The sequence below is a fragment of the Mus pahari genome, chromosome 4, assembly GCF_900095145.1.
Source record: "Mus pahari chromosome 4, PAHARI_EIJ_v1.1, whole genome shotgun sequence".
NCBI lineage: Eukaryota > Metazoa > Chordata > Mammalia > Rodentia > Muridae > Mus > Mus pahari.
The window spans coordinates 97,856,529-97,873,652 of NC_034593.1; the positions used below are offsets into that span (position 1 = coordinate 97,856,529).

General features: G+C 46.6%; 1 protein-coding gene across 1 annotated transcript; it reads right to left on the reverse strand.

Annotated features, from left to right (window-relative positions):
- Nucleotides 1-3,394: 3,394 nt before the first annotated feature.
- On the reverse strand, nucleotides 3,395-15,758 carry Sypl2 (synaptophysin like 2). Its single transcript, XM_021197081.2, has 6 exons — nucleotides 15,479-15,758; nucleotides 15,237-15,311; nucleotides 8,245-8,369; nucleotides 6,880-7,081; nucleotides 5,847-6,038; nucleotides 3,395-3,561 (listed from the first exon to the last, which is right to left on the reverse strand). The coding sequence occupies exons 1-6, from the start codon at nucleotides 15,530-15,532 to the stop codon at nucleotides 3,415-3,417; spliced, it is 795 nt and encodes a 264-aa protein (XP_021052740.1). The 5' UTR covers nucleotides 15,533-15,758; the 3' UTR covers nucleotides 3,395-3,414.
- Nucleotides 15,759-17,124: the final 1,366 nt, after the last annotated feature.

Sequence of the window (17,124 nt, forward strand, 5' to 3'; positions counted from 1 at the left end):
ATCGATAACCTGCACCGCCTCTTCCCAAATCCTGGCTGGACCCTGACTCCATCCATCATTTTGGCTTCTTTTTCTAGTGAATCTTTTCGCTGCTGGAAAAGCTGCTATTGAAGCCTTGGCATAGGGAGGTTTCTCATATCTATCTTTATTTCGTTTCCTTTTCTTTCTTTCATCCTTTCTTTCGTTCTTCCTCTTTTTCTTTCTTTATTTCTGCTAAGGCCCAGGAAGTACCTTAATCACCCACCTTCTCAGCTGATAATATTTCTTCCCACCCTCACAGAAGAGACAAAAATCTACCTTCATCTCCGTCCCCATTCTCATTGGAAATGAAATATTAATCCTCTTTTTCTTTGAATACCTCACCCATCACGCCATATTGCATCTCTTTACCTAAAATGAAGCCAAGTTTGGGAGCGAATAAGTCAAGGTCTGTGACTTTCTGCCTCCCATATAAGAGCAGTTTAACTACATAAAGAAAAATATCTGAGGGCAGACGTTCTAAACCTAAGACCCACCCAGAGGTGGTCCCCAAGAGGCCCAGAAACCCGATGAGATTAAATGTAAAACTGTGCCCAAGTACATTTTTCTAGAGAATGTAAATGTGACATGTGGCTGTCTGAGGAGATGGATAGGTGCGAGTTTGTGTAGCATGAACCTTATAGTGAGGAGAGGGAAGCATATGGCCCTCGACTCGTCCTTTGGGTCACAGATGGTGGGAGAGCAAATGGAGGCAGCATTGTGGAAGCCACTGTCTTTTGCCTTTTGAGTTTGGTCCAAGTTTGCTAATGAGTCTCGGTTTCTTTGGACTAATTGGGTGCCACCAAAAGAGTCGATGTCACTAGACGGGGGCTTGCCAGAAGCCATTGCCTAGCCAGCAGACTATATTGCCTGGGGTTCAGACATGCAAGGAGAAGAGTATCTTGGTAGAAATGCTGAAATTTGTCCAAGAACATAGAGCAAGGGAAAAGGAGAGGGTAAAACTCCCCAGAAGTCCTCTGGTCTTGGCTTCTTCTTGGCAAATGTTCGCAGCACTGTTTATTCAAATGTGTAATAACAAGCACCACAAAACAGCATGCAACATTCTCCCCACACCCTCCATCTGCAATCCCAGATATAGGAGACCCATGGTCAGGATGTCGAAGGGGACTCATGTCTAAGAAAGGTCCTGGATAGGCATCTCCACGTGGTAGAGTCTACCAGGGCAAAGGGCAAGTTCACTGCTTGTTGGCCTCCTGCAATAGCTAGAGAAACCAGACACCTTCTCCTACTTCAGGCCTGACTAGGCAAAGTGGTGGTGCCAGCCCTGGTTGGAGAGGACATGAGTCTCATGAGGACAGAGCTGCCCATGGCACTTACTGCTGCCCAGCCCCCTGGAGGTAATGAGGTGAACTGGTCTTTCCTCTTAGGGCGGCCATGGAGAGAAAGACCATAGCCTAAATCCAGACTCTCTTGGCCATCGCCAGGCTCTTGCCGAGGAAGAGCCTTTTCAACCCTAGAGCGAGCTCTGGAGTAAGAATGCTCGGTGGGCGTGGACAGCTCTTTTTCTAAAGTAGTCGATGGGCCAGTTGCTAACTTAGGCCCCAAATGAGAACACTTTATCCGTCACAGTTCAAATAAATTATAAATATAGACGCAGAATCCAAACACAGTTTGAGTAGAAGCTGCTCCCAGATCCCCACAGGGACTTGCTTGAAGAAAAATGGTCACTCTTTTGCTCTTTGTATCTCTGGAGCTGGAGGCAAAACTGTCTCCCTTGTCCTTAAGTAACCATGAGGACAACTTAGGATAGAGAGTTTCAGATTTAGGAACATTCTCACCCTCATCAAATTTTCCCCTCCTTAAATCTTTTCCCTAAAATCTTAAGAAGAAAACAAAAATTCCAGATTATTTTACTGAAGGAGCATCTGGAAGTGTGTAAATATCCTACTTTCTCTGTCGGGTGGGGGAATTGTAACCCAAAGAAGAAATGAACAGCCCAAAGTTAAGGATTCTGAGCCCTGGGCACCCAAGTAATACATCTTGATGTGAGTAGCATTGAGAAGGGCAAGNGGGGGGGGGGGTGGAGAGGGTTGATCATGTCCTGAGGACAGGTTGGCACAAGGCACATTCATCTTTGGGGTGCTAAGTGGGACAATTGCCACTAAATTGGGAAATGGCTGGTTTCTTCCTTCTTTATCATCTTTCCCGGAGCATAAGGGGTTTTGATCTGGGTAGAAGGCAGATGACATTTGCCCAGTTGGTACCCTCTGGCCTTGGGGCCCAAAGAGGGATGACAGGAGGTATCAGGAAGAGGAGACACACCAAAGACAAATATGGAACTGGGTCCCGAAATGAAGAAGCACCAATAGCATCGGGCTGCCCAGGACTGGGGGAGGATGGGGCCTGGCTACTGTACGGAGGCAAGAGACAAGGACAGATAACCCTCTTTGTAAAGATGGGGACAGAAAGGTTTGAAAGAACTAGAAAAGGTGCTGGCTTGAGAAAATGAACAGTCAGTAAGGGACAGGTGGGCCCATGTATCCATGTCCCGGGACTCCTGGGCATCTCGTGTCACGATGGTCCTTCAGGCCCTCCCAAAGCCCATAGGAATGAAAGGAAGGCCTGGGAAGACTGCTAAAAAGATCTAAAATGCCTCATCTCCAAAAGGGTGGTGAAGGGAGATGGGCCAACAGGTGTGGTGGGGATGGGGAAATGAAGGGGAAATGTTCCAAACCATTTCATCTTGTTTCCTAAGTGTAAGACAAAACCAAGGCCGAGAAGAAGGGAGTAAGGGGTTTCATGAGTAAGGGGCGTATAGGGCGCTACCAAAAGTGTTCCAGCTGAGGGAAAGGAAGGACTGAGGGAATAGAAAACTTATTCTGCCAGCAACTTTCCTCACTTTCTTCCTTGGTGTTGCAATGCACTTGCAACTCTCTCTGCTCCCATTGGGTCCGGGCCTCATGTGGACCCTTAGAGGGACCTCTGATAGGATAATGGGTCTCCCTGCTTCACACGTGGTGGGAGCACTCTGGGCTCTGAGAGGGCTAGAGATAGGATACAGATTAGATGACAGCTATTGAGAGATGTCACAAAATCACTGGTGGGCCCTCCACACAGAACTCAGGGCAAGGCTGCCAGTCAACTTCCCCAAGTAAGATGTTTCAGTCCAGGCAGTAGACAAGAAGCACTGAGATCCTGCCATTTGCTGCCCCAGCAGGATGAGGGACAGGAAGCCAGTGGAGGTCTGCCCAGGTTACCAACAGCTGATGCCCACCCATCCATTCTCTCAAATCTCAAAGTCCAGAATGATGGGGGAAGGGAGTTGGAGGAGGAGGAGGAGGAAGAGGAGAAGGAGGAGGAGGAGGAAGGTCCTGTAGAAGCTGGAGGAGATGGCAAGGTGCTGTCCAGTTGTAGGAGTAGGCAGATGAAGGCTGCTTACTGCTTTTCCACTGCTCCCTGTTCTGCTGCACTCTCCTGGCTGGGGCCCTGGTCCTGGTCCTGGCCTTGTCCATGCCACGGGGTCTCTTTGAACACAAACCAACAGTTTCCAGCCCACAGGAAGAAGTTGATAAAACCAAAGAGCTACAAAAGAAATCAGGAGAGTCTGTGAGAATAGTCAGGAAAGTTCTACATGAGAAACGGGAGAAGCACAGAGAACTTGGTATGGAGACAGGGCTCAAAGCCACTGCCTACTAACAGATTTTCTAGCGAAAGTGTCTAAACTCTGTCCAGAGGACTCACTCACAGTGTAGCTTGGTCACACTATTCGAATCTGGTCCCAGGGATGCTAAGTAAATCAAGGAACACATGCTTGCCTTCCTGAGGTGAGGGTGGCTGGAGCTGTCCAAGGTACTCCCCTAGGGCTAAAGACTAAGCAAAGGCTTTATTCAGACATCTATTGTTTTTTGTTATTCTTCTTCTGCTTTCTCCGTGCACCTAGCCTGTTCTAGGACCCTTAACCCTTCTGCCTCTGTCAGACAGGCTGTTGGTATTACTGATGTGTGCCACACCAACTCTATTAAAATATTTTGAAAAACTGACAATATAGAAAGAAGGGTGTTGTGGCACATGCCTTTAATAATAATAATAATAATGGGATCAATGAACTAGGTATTGTGGCTTACACCTGTGTAATTGTAGCACTTAGGAGATTAAGGAAGGAAGACTGAATTCAAGACTAGCCTGGGTCTCACAGCACAAACTGAACAGAAAAGCTGAGTGTAGTGGCATAAATCTGTAATCCCAGTACATAGAAAACTGAGGCAAAATAACCATGAATTTGGGGCTGGAGAGATGGCTCAGCAGTTAAGGGCATTGACTGCTCTTCCAGAGGTCCTGAGTTCAATTCCCAGCAACCACATGGTGACTCACAACCATCTGTAATAGGTTTTGAAGACAGCTACAGTGAACAGTATACTCATATAAATAAAATACATAAATTTAAAAAAAAGAATCGTGAATTCAAAGGCAGCTTGGACTCTATAGTGAGTTCAAAGACAACTTGGGTAATATACAAGGAACCTGTCTCTCAAAAATCAAATAAAAGCAATAGATAAGGAAAGATAGATAAATAGATATAAAGCAGGTGTGCTGAACAGTTGTACTTTAGAGAGTGAGTATGTGGGCCTTCCCTGTAAACGTTTTTCAACTTTTCTGGATATATATGAGATTTTTCATAATTAAAAATCGGAAAGCTGGACGTGGTGGCGCACGCCTTTAATCCCAGCACCCGGGAGGCAGAGACAGGTGGATTTTTGAGTTCGAGGCCAGCCTGGTCTACAGAGTGAGTTCCAGGACAGCCAGGGCTAAACAGAGAAACCCTGTCTCGAAAAACCAAAAAAAATAAAAATAAAAAATAAAAAATAAAAAATAAAAATTGGAGGGCCGCCTGGCATGGTGGCACACACCTTTAATCCCAGCACTTGGGAGGCAGAGACAGGCAAATTTCTGAGTTTGAGGCCAGCCTGGTCTACAGAGTTAAGCCAGGACAGCCAGGGCTACACAGAAAAAAAAAAATTGGAGGGTCTGGAGAGATGGCTCAGCAGTTAAGAGCACTGACTGCTCTTCCAGAGGTCCTGAGTTCAATTCCCAGCAACCACATAGTGAACCATCTGTAATGGGATCTGATGCCCTCTTCTGGTGTGTCTGAAGACAGCTAACATACACACACATGTGTGTATGTGCATAATATACATATACATACACACACACATATATATGTACATATATATGTATATACATATATACATATATATGGAAGAAAAAAGCCCCTGTGCAGGGTTCTGGGCTCTTTGGTGCACTAGACATTAGGCATTTCAATTGTGGGCTGTTGGGAGGCCTGGAACATTTTCTGAGTTGTTCCGGGAAGGCTGAGATGATGGGACATTTGAAAAGTTTAATGCTATGTTGATTTACTAGCTTATATAGATGTAGCTCGACGCTACAACTGAATGGCTAAAACTTGGATTGCCTGCCAGCTGAGTCCACCACTGTCTGCCAAAACCATTTCAGTAGAGAAGGCTAAATGACAAGGGACAGTTTCTCTCTCATACTAATCCACTCACAGCTCTGAGCCCAGCCACAGCCATAAACCCCTTCTGCGCATGCTCCCACGTGATACGTGGTTGAACAGATAGGAAAGGGTAACAATCATCAGGGCCCCTAAACGTGGAAAGGAAGGAGTGACTCAGATTCATCTCATCCAAAATATCATCTCAGGTCACCATGAGACACAGGGGTTACTAGTCTGGGTGCAGAGCATCTTATCTCTGGGGACACCTTCCCTGTTCCTCTCAGAACCAGTTAGCTAGCTGGACAGCTGGGCTAGAGTACCGTCCCCAGACCCCTCCGATGGTCACAAGTCTCACCACAGAGAGGTTAGCTAGTCCCATAGAGGGCGTGGCCCCGGCACTGCACACTGCTTCCTCTCCGTGGCACACAGACATGGCTGCAGTCAGGCTGGATGGCCGCGTGGCCCCTTTGACGTCAGTCAAGCCCTTGCCCCAGGCAGCGGCAGCAACCAGCCAAAAGAAGGTGAAAGAGACAGTCACACAGAAATCCTAGGAGAAGCAGAAGGAGGAAGACATTCAGAGGGGCCCAGTGACCATCAATTACCTTTCCTTCCTCCAATCACACAAGAACCCCAGGGTCCTTAGTAAGATGCCTCTTCTCATCCTACCGATTCCTAACTCCCATCCTACCCGAGGACTCTGTTCAGTGCCACCAAAGGAATGCTGCCACCCAAACTACCATATTCCTTCCAATAGAATTAAAGTCAGGCAATGAGCTCCCACATTATCTATCTGCTGGGAACCTTTCCTCCTTGCAACCTAAGTTACCTAAACTCCTCACTCTCCCCTCCCAACTCCCTTTTAATCACCGTCGTTTAAACTGTAAGTAATGAAAAAGGCACATTCAGGAGAGAATTGAGATTTCTAAAGTACACTTCCCATCTTGAAGGCCTGGAATACATAGGAAGTAAATGAAATGATACTAGTAATAGATAGCTCTCAGAGAACAACTGCATGTTAGGTACTGTACATGCATACTCCTTCTATCCTCCTAAAACACGAAAACAAGTATTACTCCATCTTTATTTTATAGCCAAGAAAATTAAGGCACAGAGAGGCTGAGTAACTTGTCTAATGTCACACAGTTACTGAGAGCAAGTGCTGGGATTTAAACCCGTTAGGTCAGCTCTAGAGCTTGGTTTATAAAGGTACTATTTTTCTTCCTCTGACTGCAAACAAACCTCTGAGAGGTTGTTCTGTCCACACAGAGGTATCAAGGACTCAGTATCAAGGACTCAGGGAAGCTTTTACTTTTGACCTCCCCGCCATCTCTGACTCCAGCTTTCTCTTCCATTTATTGGCCCCATTCCTCTGGGCCAGGCTCACTCACCACCAATGGGAAGCGTTTGTTCTCCGTGTAGAGTTTGTGGAAGCGCAGGTAGATGGCCAGGGCAGCCATTGTATAAAAGAAAGAAAAGATGCCAAGGGTCACAAAGAACTCGGCGGGGGCAGAGAAGTCTCCCATGAGGTTCATGGTTTTGGAGGTGGAGTCCTCATCACAGAGAGGCATCTCATACTGGACCTGGTACAACCTACAGATGGCAAGGGAAACCATGCTGAGACAGGGCTAGCCTCTCCTACTCCACCCAATAGGGGCTCGTCCGGGGCTCACCCTGGGAAAGGGGTCATGTAGATAAGCCCTCCTGAGGAAATCTTGCAGTTAAGAGAGGCGATGCTTCAAGATTCTGTTCATCTGTTTCTGGCAGTACTGGGGATTGAACTTGGGGTCTCATACATGTTGGGTAAGTGCTTTAACCACTGGGCTACAGTCCTCATCCAGGATTGCATCCAAATTCCATGTTCCCCTCAGCGGCCACTCCAGATCTTTAAATCATAACATATATGCAGTCCAACTATTTCTGGTAGCTAAGCCACTAGACAAATTAGATTCAGTCTGCCCTTGGGAACACACAGACCCATATTAAGCAGTGGCCAAATTAAGGTGTAAGTTACCCATTCACAGACTTGATTTAGGCCTCCCTGATGTGGGCACATTGGACAAAATAAGTGAAAAAACCCACAGCTTGTTGTGAACAAGAGATATTTAATCTAAGTTGGACAGTGAAGTGGTTTCAGACACTCTGAAAAGATGTGTTCTATCTCCATCCTTTTCTGAACAGTCATTTCTCCTCCCCCACTAGAGTTTCAGACATTGAGAGATTAGTATTCTCTTCTATTCCTGGTCAGGGCAAACCTCCCTCTTCTACATCCTGGTCAAGGTGTACCTCCTTATGTTTGGGTGTCATCATGTGAGCATCCCATGTCTCTTGTTTAATAACTAAACTCTAATAAACTTCCTTCCTTCAAGGCACAGAGGAATATGCAGAGGGTCAGATATGCACAGAGGAATGTGCAGAGCTGCCCAACTGGACCAGATCCCTTCCACCCTTCCTCCCAATGACTGGATTCCCTCTGTCTAAGCTGTGGAGAAATGCCATTGCTTGAGTTTGGAGAAGACCACCATAACAATGATATAACTATGCTTCACTCTGGTCAGAGTGTCTAAAAAATGGCTAATGGACAGAATGACCCAGGTCTTGTTTTATTTTAATCTAGAACAGCATACAATAAATGGTCTTTAGATTGTGTGTCCTCTGAGTAGAAACAAATGAGAGGGTGGTAGGAGCAGAGGCGGGAGAAAGCCCTGCTAAAGTAATAAAAGAAGGGCACTGGGTCAGAACCAATCCCAACTCACCTGAAGGGATAGCCGAACAAAACAAGGATGGAGCTCACGTCCTTGGGGTCGTTGTTGCAGCGAACCAAGGCTCCCGTCTCCCCGCTGTAAGAGCCGCAGGACCCGAAGGCGAAAATAGCAAAGAGCTGAGAGAAAGTGAAGCCCCTTTGAGAATCTGAAGGTCTCTCAAAGAACCACCCTTTGACTCCAGGGGATGCAGATGCTCAGTGGACACAGAGTAACAATTCCTTTTATTGAGTTCCTCCTGGTAGGGACCAGCGCTGACATTCTTCTTTCAACTGCAGACATTGTGTTCTCTGAACAAAGCATTGGACCAAGTAGCCAAGGGAAGAAGGTAGACTGAGTGCATCCTCAGTGGGGAAAAAAGGGTTTCCAGATCTCTCTATTGGACACACATGGCCTCTTAAGATAATAACTAATATAAAACCTCTATAGTTCTGGCTATGGAAATGTCTGTTTCAAAGCTATACTTATTTTTTTTTAATTCAAATGAGAGATCAGAAATAGACACTTTTTTTTTCAAGACAGAATTTCTCTGGGTAGCCTAGGCTGCCCTTGAACTCAGAGATTCGCCTGCCTCTGCCTCCTGAGTGCTAGGATTAAACGCATGTGCCACCATACCTGGCCAATAGATTCCCTTTTATCAAGCCAGATCAGGTGTATCTGGAATATTGTTCATTTAATTTCATTTTCATTCCTCCTTGAGCAGTCATAGATTCTTGCCCTTACCTTATTGTTAACTTGCAATAGTTTCCTGCCTCATCAGAGCTATGGTGCCAGGATACTGAGCCATTGCATGGTACTGCCAGCTTGACTTTTCTTCCCTTTAGAAACAGTGCTGGCTGGGTGGATGTTGACGGGGCTGGCTCAAGCTCAGAGAAAAGTACCCTCCACTTGCCTTATCAGCTCTACTCTCTCCTACTGCTGCCTGCTCCTCTTTGTAACCTGCTGCTGCTGTCCTTTCCCAGTGGTAGGGAGCAGGGGTGTGTCAGAACTCTTGAATTGTTTTCTTTTCCATCTTGCATCACAGCTGACTACACCTTCTGTCTTGAGTGATCTGAAAAGTCCCCATCCTATGACTCTCACATTTCTTTCCTGAGGAACACACATTAATTAGAAGGGAAAGTAAGAAGCTGTATTCTCCTGCTCTACCACGTTGTTCATCCAGCCTGCTTTCTTTTCTTTCTTCTTCTTCTTCTTTTTTTTTTTTTAAAGAATTATTTATTTTATGTAGGAGTACACTGTTGCTGTCTTCAGACACACCAGAAGAGGGCATGGGATCCCATTACGGATGGTTCTGAGCTACCATGTGGTTTCTGGGAATTGAACTCAGGACCTTTAGAAAAGCAGTCAGTGCTTTGAACTGCTGAGCCACCTCTCCAGCCCCACAGCCTGTTTTCTATGCACTTAGCTTTGTCATGATACAAGTATTCTTACTACTATGTTAATTGTTTGTTTCTATCTGTGACTCTGTGGCTCAATCAGTGTTTTGGACATTAAGCAAGAAAACAGTAATCTCTACTCCAGACTTGCATCCAGGCAGGAATAGTATTGTACATTATTTTTCTTCTGCTGATTGGAGTGAAAAGAGATCTAGATTAGGAATTGAGAAACCCTGGTCCTGGTCTTGGCCCTGTAACTTATTTGCTAGGTGACTTGGCTCTCTGAGTCCTAGTTTCTTCATTTGTAAAATGAAGGACTTGAGGGTAATTTAAAGGCTGTGTCCAGCTCTGGAATTCTTCCACCCTCTGAAGTTAATGGTATCAGCAGAGCATGCTCTTGGCTGGGTTTAGCAACAGCTGTGCTCTGCCCCTGGGTGGTATCCAGTGCTACCGCCCTGCCTTGCATGGCCTGGCCTGGCAGAACTCCGTGCTGGAGCCATTGACTGCTCTCTAAAGGTCATGTATGCCCCTATTTTCAATAGACTTGTTCCAGATGAGTGATAATTATCTATGGAGGTAAAGATACCCAGGAAAGAAGACAGTGTGATCTGCCTGCAATGGCTACATAGCCTCCACATCCAAACTAAGCTCTGAAAGCTGCAGTAGAGGACTGCTGGCCCACCTTCCTGACAGAGTCAGAGAGACGTCACTAGAAGCCTCTGGATCATCACCCTTAACATCCCCAAAACTGGCCTCTCAAGCAGAGCAGTGACCCTCTATTAGCTGTCCCTCTGAGGGACTGTCTCTTCTTCATTTGCTCTGTGGGTCTCCAATTCCCCCTAGAAGACTTTGTTCCTCTTGGCTTGAGGGTGTGCCATTTGAGGAAGGGCATCACAGTTGGGTTGGCGTGTTCATATTCACTGACTGTTGGTCTGTGAGTATAAAGGTGCATGGAAAGATTCCTAACTCAGGACAATATGGAACCTCTTCTACCCTGGGCACTGTTGAACATCTACCAAAAAAATGGCATTTCTCGAGTATGTACCTGTAGCAGGCACTTTAACAGTGAGAGATGGTGTGTGTGGGTGTGGGTGTATGTGGGAATGTGTGTGTGAGAGAGAAAGAGAGACAGGAGAGGGGGCTGTCCTCATGGAGTTTATGCCTTAGAATTATACTGCTCAACATGTAGCAGCCAAACAACCATGGCTATTTAGGTTACTTCAAATAAAATGAAACAAAAGCTAAGACTCAGCTGCTCAGCCATACCAGCCACATAGCAAGCGCTTGATAGCCACTTGTGGCAAAGCACTTCTCTACTGGCCAGCACGGATTGCAGAACCTTTCCACTATCTATTAAAATCCTTAGTCTCATCCCAGTTCTGGAAACAGAAGAAGCCCTCTTTCCTCTGATTAAGTAACATTCTCAAAGTCATATTTAGCTAATGGGAGAGCTGGCCTTCAAGTTCACATCTTCTGAGTCACTGTTCTGAGCTCCATTCACTCATTCATTCATCCATCCATTCATTCATTCATTTGAAATTAAGCATCTGCCTTGAGCCCTGATGCTATTGACATGGAGGTGAGTAAGACTCTGCACTGTGGTCCCTAAGACTGAAGAGAATGTCTCTTCTGTACAGTGCATGTTACAAGGAGAGAGGCAGGCGTTCTGCCCCAAGCTGTAGGAGCAGAGATTCCTGTCCAGACCATTCACACCTTCAAACGTCTCTGTACCAGATTTGCTTCCAGTCATGACCATGAAGGGAACTAACTAATCCGCAGGAACAAGAGGAGAAGAACTTGAAACCCTTCTCTCACACCCAAGGCTATGAGATAGCACATTGGCCATAAAGAACAAATATGGAGTCCCCGAGAGCAAGGGCATTTCTGGAGCTCAGATGCTGGGAATGGTGATGGCCATACTTTGCCCACCTCTGCCTCTTCTTCCTCCTGCCTTTGCATCTCTTTGAAAAGATAGAATAACCTTCCCAGTTTAAGGTTGGGGCTCCACTTTGATGCTGACTAGCTTACTGTACTCACTTGTGTCAACCCTAAGGTCACTAACCACCAGGGAGCTCAAGGCCTTACCGTCTATTGGTGCTATGGACTCTGACAGTATCCATTCAAAATCTCCAGCAAGGAAAAAAAAATGCATCCAATAAAAACAAATCCCACCAATGAAATAGCTCTCTTATATCCAAATGCCCCTCCCCACAAAGATCATCAGCCATCATCGGGAGGGTGTACTTGGCTAAAGTTAATATGATCTATTTTTTAACTTATTTTATTAGATATTTTCTTCATTTACATTTCAAATGCTATCCCGAATGTCCCCTATACTCTCCCATGATCTATTATTTGTAAGAAATTGGAATCCCATATGACTGAGTCACCTGGATTCCTTTGCACTGTACACTCAAACTAAAGAGTTGGCAGTGACATTTGAGTGATCTCACTGAAAGGCAAGTCATGCAGGACAGTCTCTGTAAGGAAGAAAGTTAGGGAAGGTTTGGAAATAAGACAGAACGGAGCTCACGTTTATGAAAGTTCTCACTGTGATCTTCAGGAATGTTCTATGCTTTGTGGACATTATTACCCATAATCCTCCCAGTAAGCCCAGAGGACATGGCTTAGCCTCAGATGAGGAAAATGAAGCCCATGAAGATTTCATCCCTTATCTGAGCTTTGAGGGATGAAAAGCAGAGGTTGAATTTAAGTACAAGTCCATCTAATCTTCATCTAATCTTTGACTTCCTTTTCTTTTAAAGCTGGTTTTTGGGACCAATGAGATAGCTCAGTGGGCAAAGACACTTGCCATATAGCTCTGTGGAGGAGTTCCATCTCCAAAATCTAACGAAGAGTAAAAAAACAAAAACCAAAAACCAAAAACCAACTCCTTTGATCCTCCACCTGTGCACATACCTCTCTCTCTGTCTCTCTCTGTCTCTCTCTGTCTCTCTCTCTCTCTCTGTCTCTCTCTCTCTCTCACACACACACACACACACACACGCGCGCGCACACACACACACACACAAATGATAATATAAAGGTTTTTAAAACCCTACTTCAATAATGTATCTATATAATAAGAGTTATGTGGCTGCACTCAGGAGGCAGAGGCGAGCAGGTCTGTAGGAGCTGGAGAACAGCCTAGGCCTGTGAATTCCAGGACAACCAGGGCTACACAGAAAGTCCCTGTCTCAAAAAAACCCTAAAGCAGATGGATAGATAGATAGATAGATAGATAGATAGATAGATGCCAGACAGACAGATAGATAGAGCATGCTATCTGGGTAGCTCGATATAGACATGATAAAATTCATGAATTGGAACTGAGGTGAGATTCATTTCTGAATCTTAGTTTGGTTGATTTGGCAAACCAGGCTGAGATCCGCCTGCCTTTGCCTCCTGACGGTTGAGATTAAAGGTGTGTGCAGCTATAGCAGCTTCTTTTCTAATTCTTAAAGACACTCTAAGTCCTGACTACATCATTTTCTCACAAGGATTCCAGTAAAACTTTCAATTGCCATTATAGTAACTACAAGATCTGTGCTTTCTGTTTCTCCTATGGTGAGGACTATTTCTCACACTGGATCCTGTGCACTTTTCTTTTCATCTGCAAAGATTCGAGGAAGCCAAACCCACACCCTGAGTCTAGCACCGGAAGCAAGCCATGGCTCCTTATAATGTTACTATGTGAAGCAGTGCTTCTCGACCTGCCTAAGGCTGTGACCCTGTGATACGGTTCCTAATGTTGTGGTGACCCCCAATCATAACGTTATTTTTGTTGCTACTACATGACTAATTCTATTACAGGTTCATTTAGCTCCAAAAGGGTCTCAGCCCACAGGTCGAGAACACTGCTGTGAATGAAGTCTATCCCCCAGAGACCTGATTTAGCCGTACCAGGGCAAGATAGTTCCTGTTTTGTACAATTCCTTCCCTATAAAGTTGGAGATCATAAAAGTCAGAAAGGTCTTAATTCTTAGGGAATCAGTGATGCCTTTGGAAGAAGACGGGACCATTGAGCGAGGAGTCTCTGCGTGCAGGGGTGTTGTAGGAAGTAGAGTAAGGACGGTGGCAGGATTAGGGAAGGAAGCTTTCTAGAATCTTCCCAGGGGGGATAAGTCCATGGTCTTTCCTCCTGTTTCCCACCCCCTGACAATCTGTCACTTTCCATTAGATCTACTTGTCTGGTTTAGATAGCACTTACTTCTTGCTCTTCAGGATCTCTCACAATGCCTCCCTGCTTCTGAATCCCAGTTCCTTTGAAACCTTAACCTTTCCTACTCTGTCCCCTCTGATACTCAAGTCAGAACAGGGAAGGTCAAGAGGTGAAAGTTCAGTCAACATTGGTCCCACCCTTGAGGCAGCAGAGAAAGCTGAAAGTCTCAGAGTTTATTTACTCTCAGGACTCCCAGGCTGGCCTGCAGCCCATTAGGGTCTCAGATACCCAGAGACAATCCCAAATGCACTCCAGATTTGATGATTTCCATCTAAACCATAATTACTTAGGATTTGGTGACATCGCGCTAAGTTCTATCTCCTGTGAATTCAAAGTCTTTAGAAATCGGTTCTCTTGGGTATTAAAGGTAAATTGGTCCCTAGCTGAATCCAGTGCTTGAGGGCACAGTAATAACTTCATATAGAATCTGGTATGTGGCTTGTCTAATAAAACCTTTTCTGCAAGAATGCACAAAATGTTCCCCAAGTCTTAATGATTTGAAACACTGGCTGCATCTAATTTACCAGTGAAACAAGCCAGTATTCCCACTAGACCAAAGAAGGGGAAACTGAGGCCCTGGGCCAATGAATGTTTCAAGGTTACAGAGTAAATCTAATATTGAGCTATACTCTAGAATGCTGACAAATTTGATCCATGTTTGACTATGTTGGAAACTAGTGTCCAGAGAAGTGACTTGCCCAAGGTCACAGAGCTGAGGCAGGTAGCTTTAGGCCTGCAACCTACCGTCTCTCCTTCCCGGCTCAATGTTCTGTTATGCTAGCTGTCGAATTTTCTTCTGTCTTAATTGGTTTTTTAATCATTGGACTGGGAAACTGTTCATCCATCCATCCATTTCTTTACTCGGTTACAGTTTTGCAAATTGCTCCAGTGACTTCAGCTGGGAGTCTGTCCCCTGAGTCCACCCCCAGGATCATCCAGGTCCTAGAAGGTTCCGGGCAGGATGGTGTCTGTAACCCTCTTCCTTCCCTGGTGCCTTCAGTAGTAGCTTTGTTCTCACTGCAAAGTGGACCTTACCCTCCTTGTCCTCCTCTCCCCTCCCGCCACTGAAGAGTGGTATGTGCAGGATCAGAGTTCTGGAAAGGTTACACCCAGGTCCTCTCATCCGAGTGAAATGTGAGCGCTCTGGGCAAAGGCGCCTTGCACATAGAAGGTCCGAATCTGGGACTCCGCATGCCTGGCTCCTCTCCCTCCTGAGCGCTGGAGCAGCAACCCTGGTTCTCCCCTCCCCCGCCCACCTGTCGCCACCCCCCACCCTTCAGCGGTGGCTGGGCCCGCTGCATCTCCCCAGCCTCCTCCGGGGCCACATTGCTTCGGGTCCGCGTCACAATCCAGGCTCCCGAAATAGCCCCGGGTTAGGGCCGACTCACCCACTGGAGAACTTTGATGAAGCCCAGCGGCTCCTCCAGGCGCTGCCAGCGCAGCCCCAGGAGCAGACGGTCCACCTGCAGAGACAAAGCCAGCAGACGGTCAAGGCGGCCGGCCCGGAGGGAAAGTGTGGGTTCCCCTCTACTCACATTGCGGGGGCGGGAAAGACGGAATAGGACACATTCAGGACATCTAGGTGGACAGGGACTAGCGAGAGTCCACAGGTCGGGCACTCAGGGCTTACCTGCTGGCGAGGAGACTTGTCCGAGGTGCGGCCGGGGCTCTCCGTCGAGGACATGCTGGCGCGTCGGGGCGCAGTGCGGGGGTTCAACTCCCTGGCCGGGAGGCTGCGGGGCGCTCAGGGGCGCTGGGGGCGGCGGGCTCGCGGCCGTGGGCAGGCCGGGCTCCAGGCTGGCGGGCTGGGTCGTGGGGGCGCTGCTGCTCGCGCTCTCGGAGGCTCTGTCTGCCGCGCTGCCCCGCCGGCTGCAGAAAACCCCCGAGTCCGATTCAAACTTCTGTCAAACTCGCTGGCGGACTTGGCAGCCGAGTCACGTGGCGTGCGATCGCGAACCCTGCTCCCGCCCCTTGCTCTCCCCTTTTTCCGCGCGTAGGGCGCCTTAAAGGGACCTGTGGAGCCTGCTAGCCTTCGGGCTGCCAGAAGGCTCCGGGATTTTGCCAGAAGCTTCCAGGATGGGTCCCCACTAAAACAGCCCAGCTGCTCCAAAGCCACGGCCAAGGTCAGGAACCCACACGGGATGCGTGGGCTCTAGTGCAGCTTTCCCGATCTTCCTGGGTTCTGTGGAAGGGTTTTCTTCTAAACCGTAATGACTAGAGCACACAAGATTTACCTAAGGCATCCTTAGTGCTTCTGCTGCTGTAATAACGGTTCTTCACCAGCCTGAGCAGACAAAGAACTGAACTATAGACTTTTACTTCGCATCAGACATGGTTTTACTTTTTAACGGCAAATGGCGTTTGGATGTTAATGAGTTTTAAAGTTATCAAACTTTAAAAAGTAAGAATTCGATCTCCTTTTAACCGCCAACACTATTTAAATGAGAATGAAATCCCCGCGGAACCGTGGGAGTGGAGATTAGCGTTTGTATTGAAAACTAGGCAGAGTTGCCTTTTGATTGACTTTGAATGGGCCTCATTTTCGAAAAGTGTTCCGCGGTAGCCGGAAGTGAGCAATTGTTAGTATTACACATTAGGTTTACAAGGAGTGGAAATCTAAGTAGTTAAAGATGACTTCATTTAACCAAAGAAGCTGAATGAGCCAATGGGCGAGCCCAGGAGGGAACCAGCCTTCCTTTGCTCTTAACTCTCATCCATCAAAGCCATCCTCGGATGATCTGCCACTATGCTTCTAGCATTTCAAAACCAATGCTTTTTGATTAAACGTTCCGCGGTTATTTATACAATTCAGCTATTGAATAAATGTCTTCCCAAACCTGGCCATGAGTGGGTGGGGCAGACAACCAGCTAAGGCTGGAATTGAAGGAAACTTCTGCCATGGAGTTACATGCAAATTTGGGCTAAATAAGGAATTGCTGAGTACACAGATATGCCCTTAATAAATCATGGCAACAGGAGAAATGGTTCAGCAGTTAGGAACATTGCTTTCTCAGAGAACCAGGGTTTTGGTTCCTGGAACTCACATGGCAGCTCACACACATCTGCAATTCCAGTTCTAGACTATCATGGCCCCATCTGGCCCCTGGACACCAGGCTTACACATCAGATGCACATACATGCCACAGGAACATACATAAAGTAAGGATCAGTACGTCTTTTAAAAGTTATTCTGCTGTCTTAGATTCCTGTTCTACAGTCATTTCTGTACTGAGGTATATACACCCAAGCCACACAGATATGAAATAATATATATTA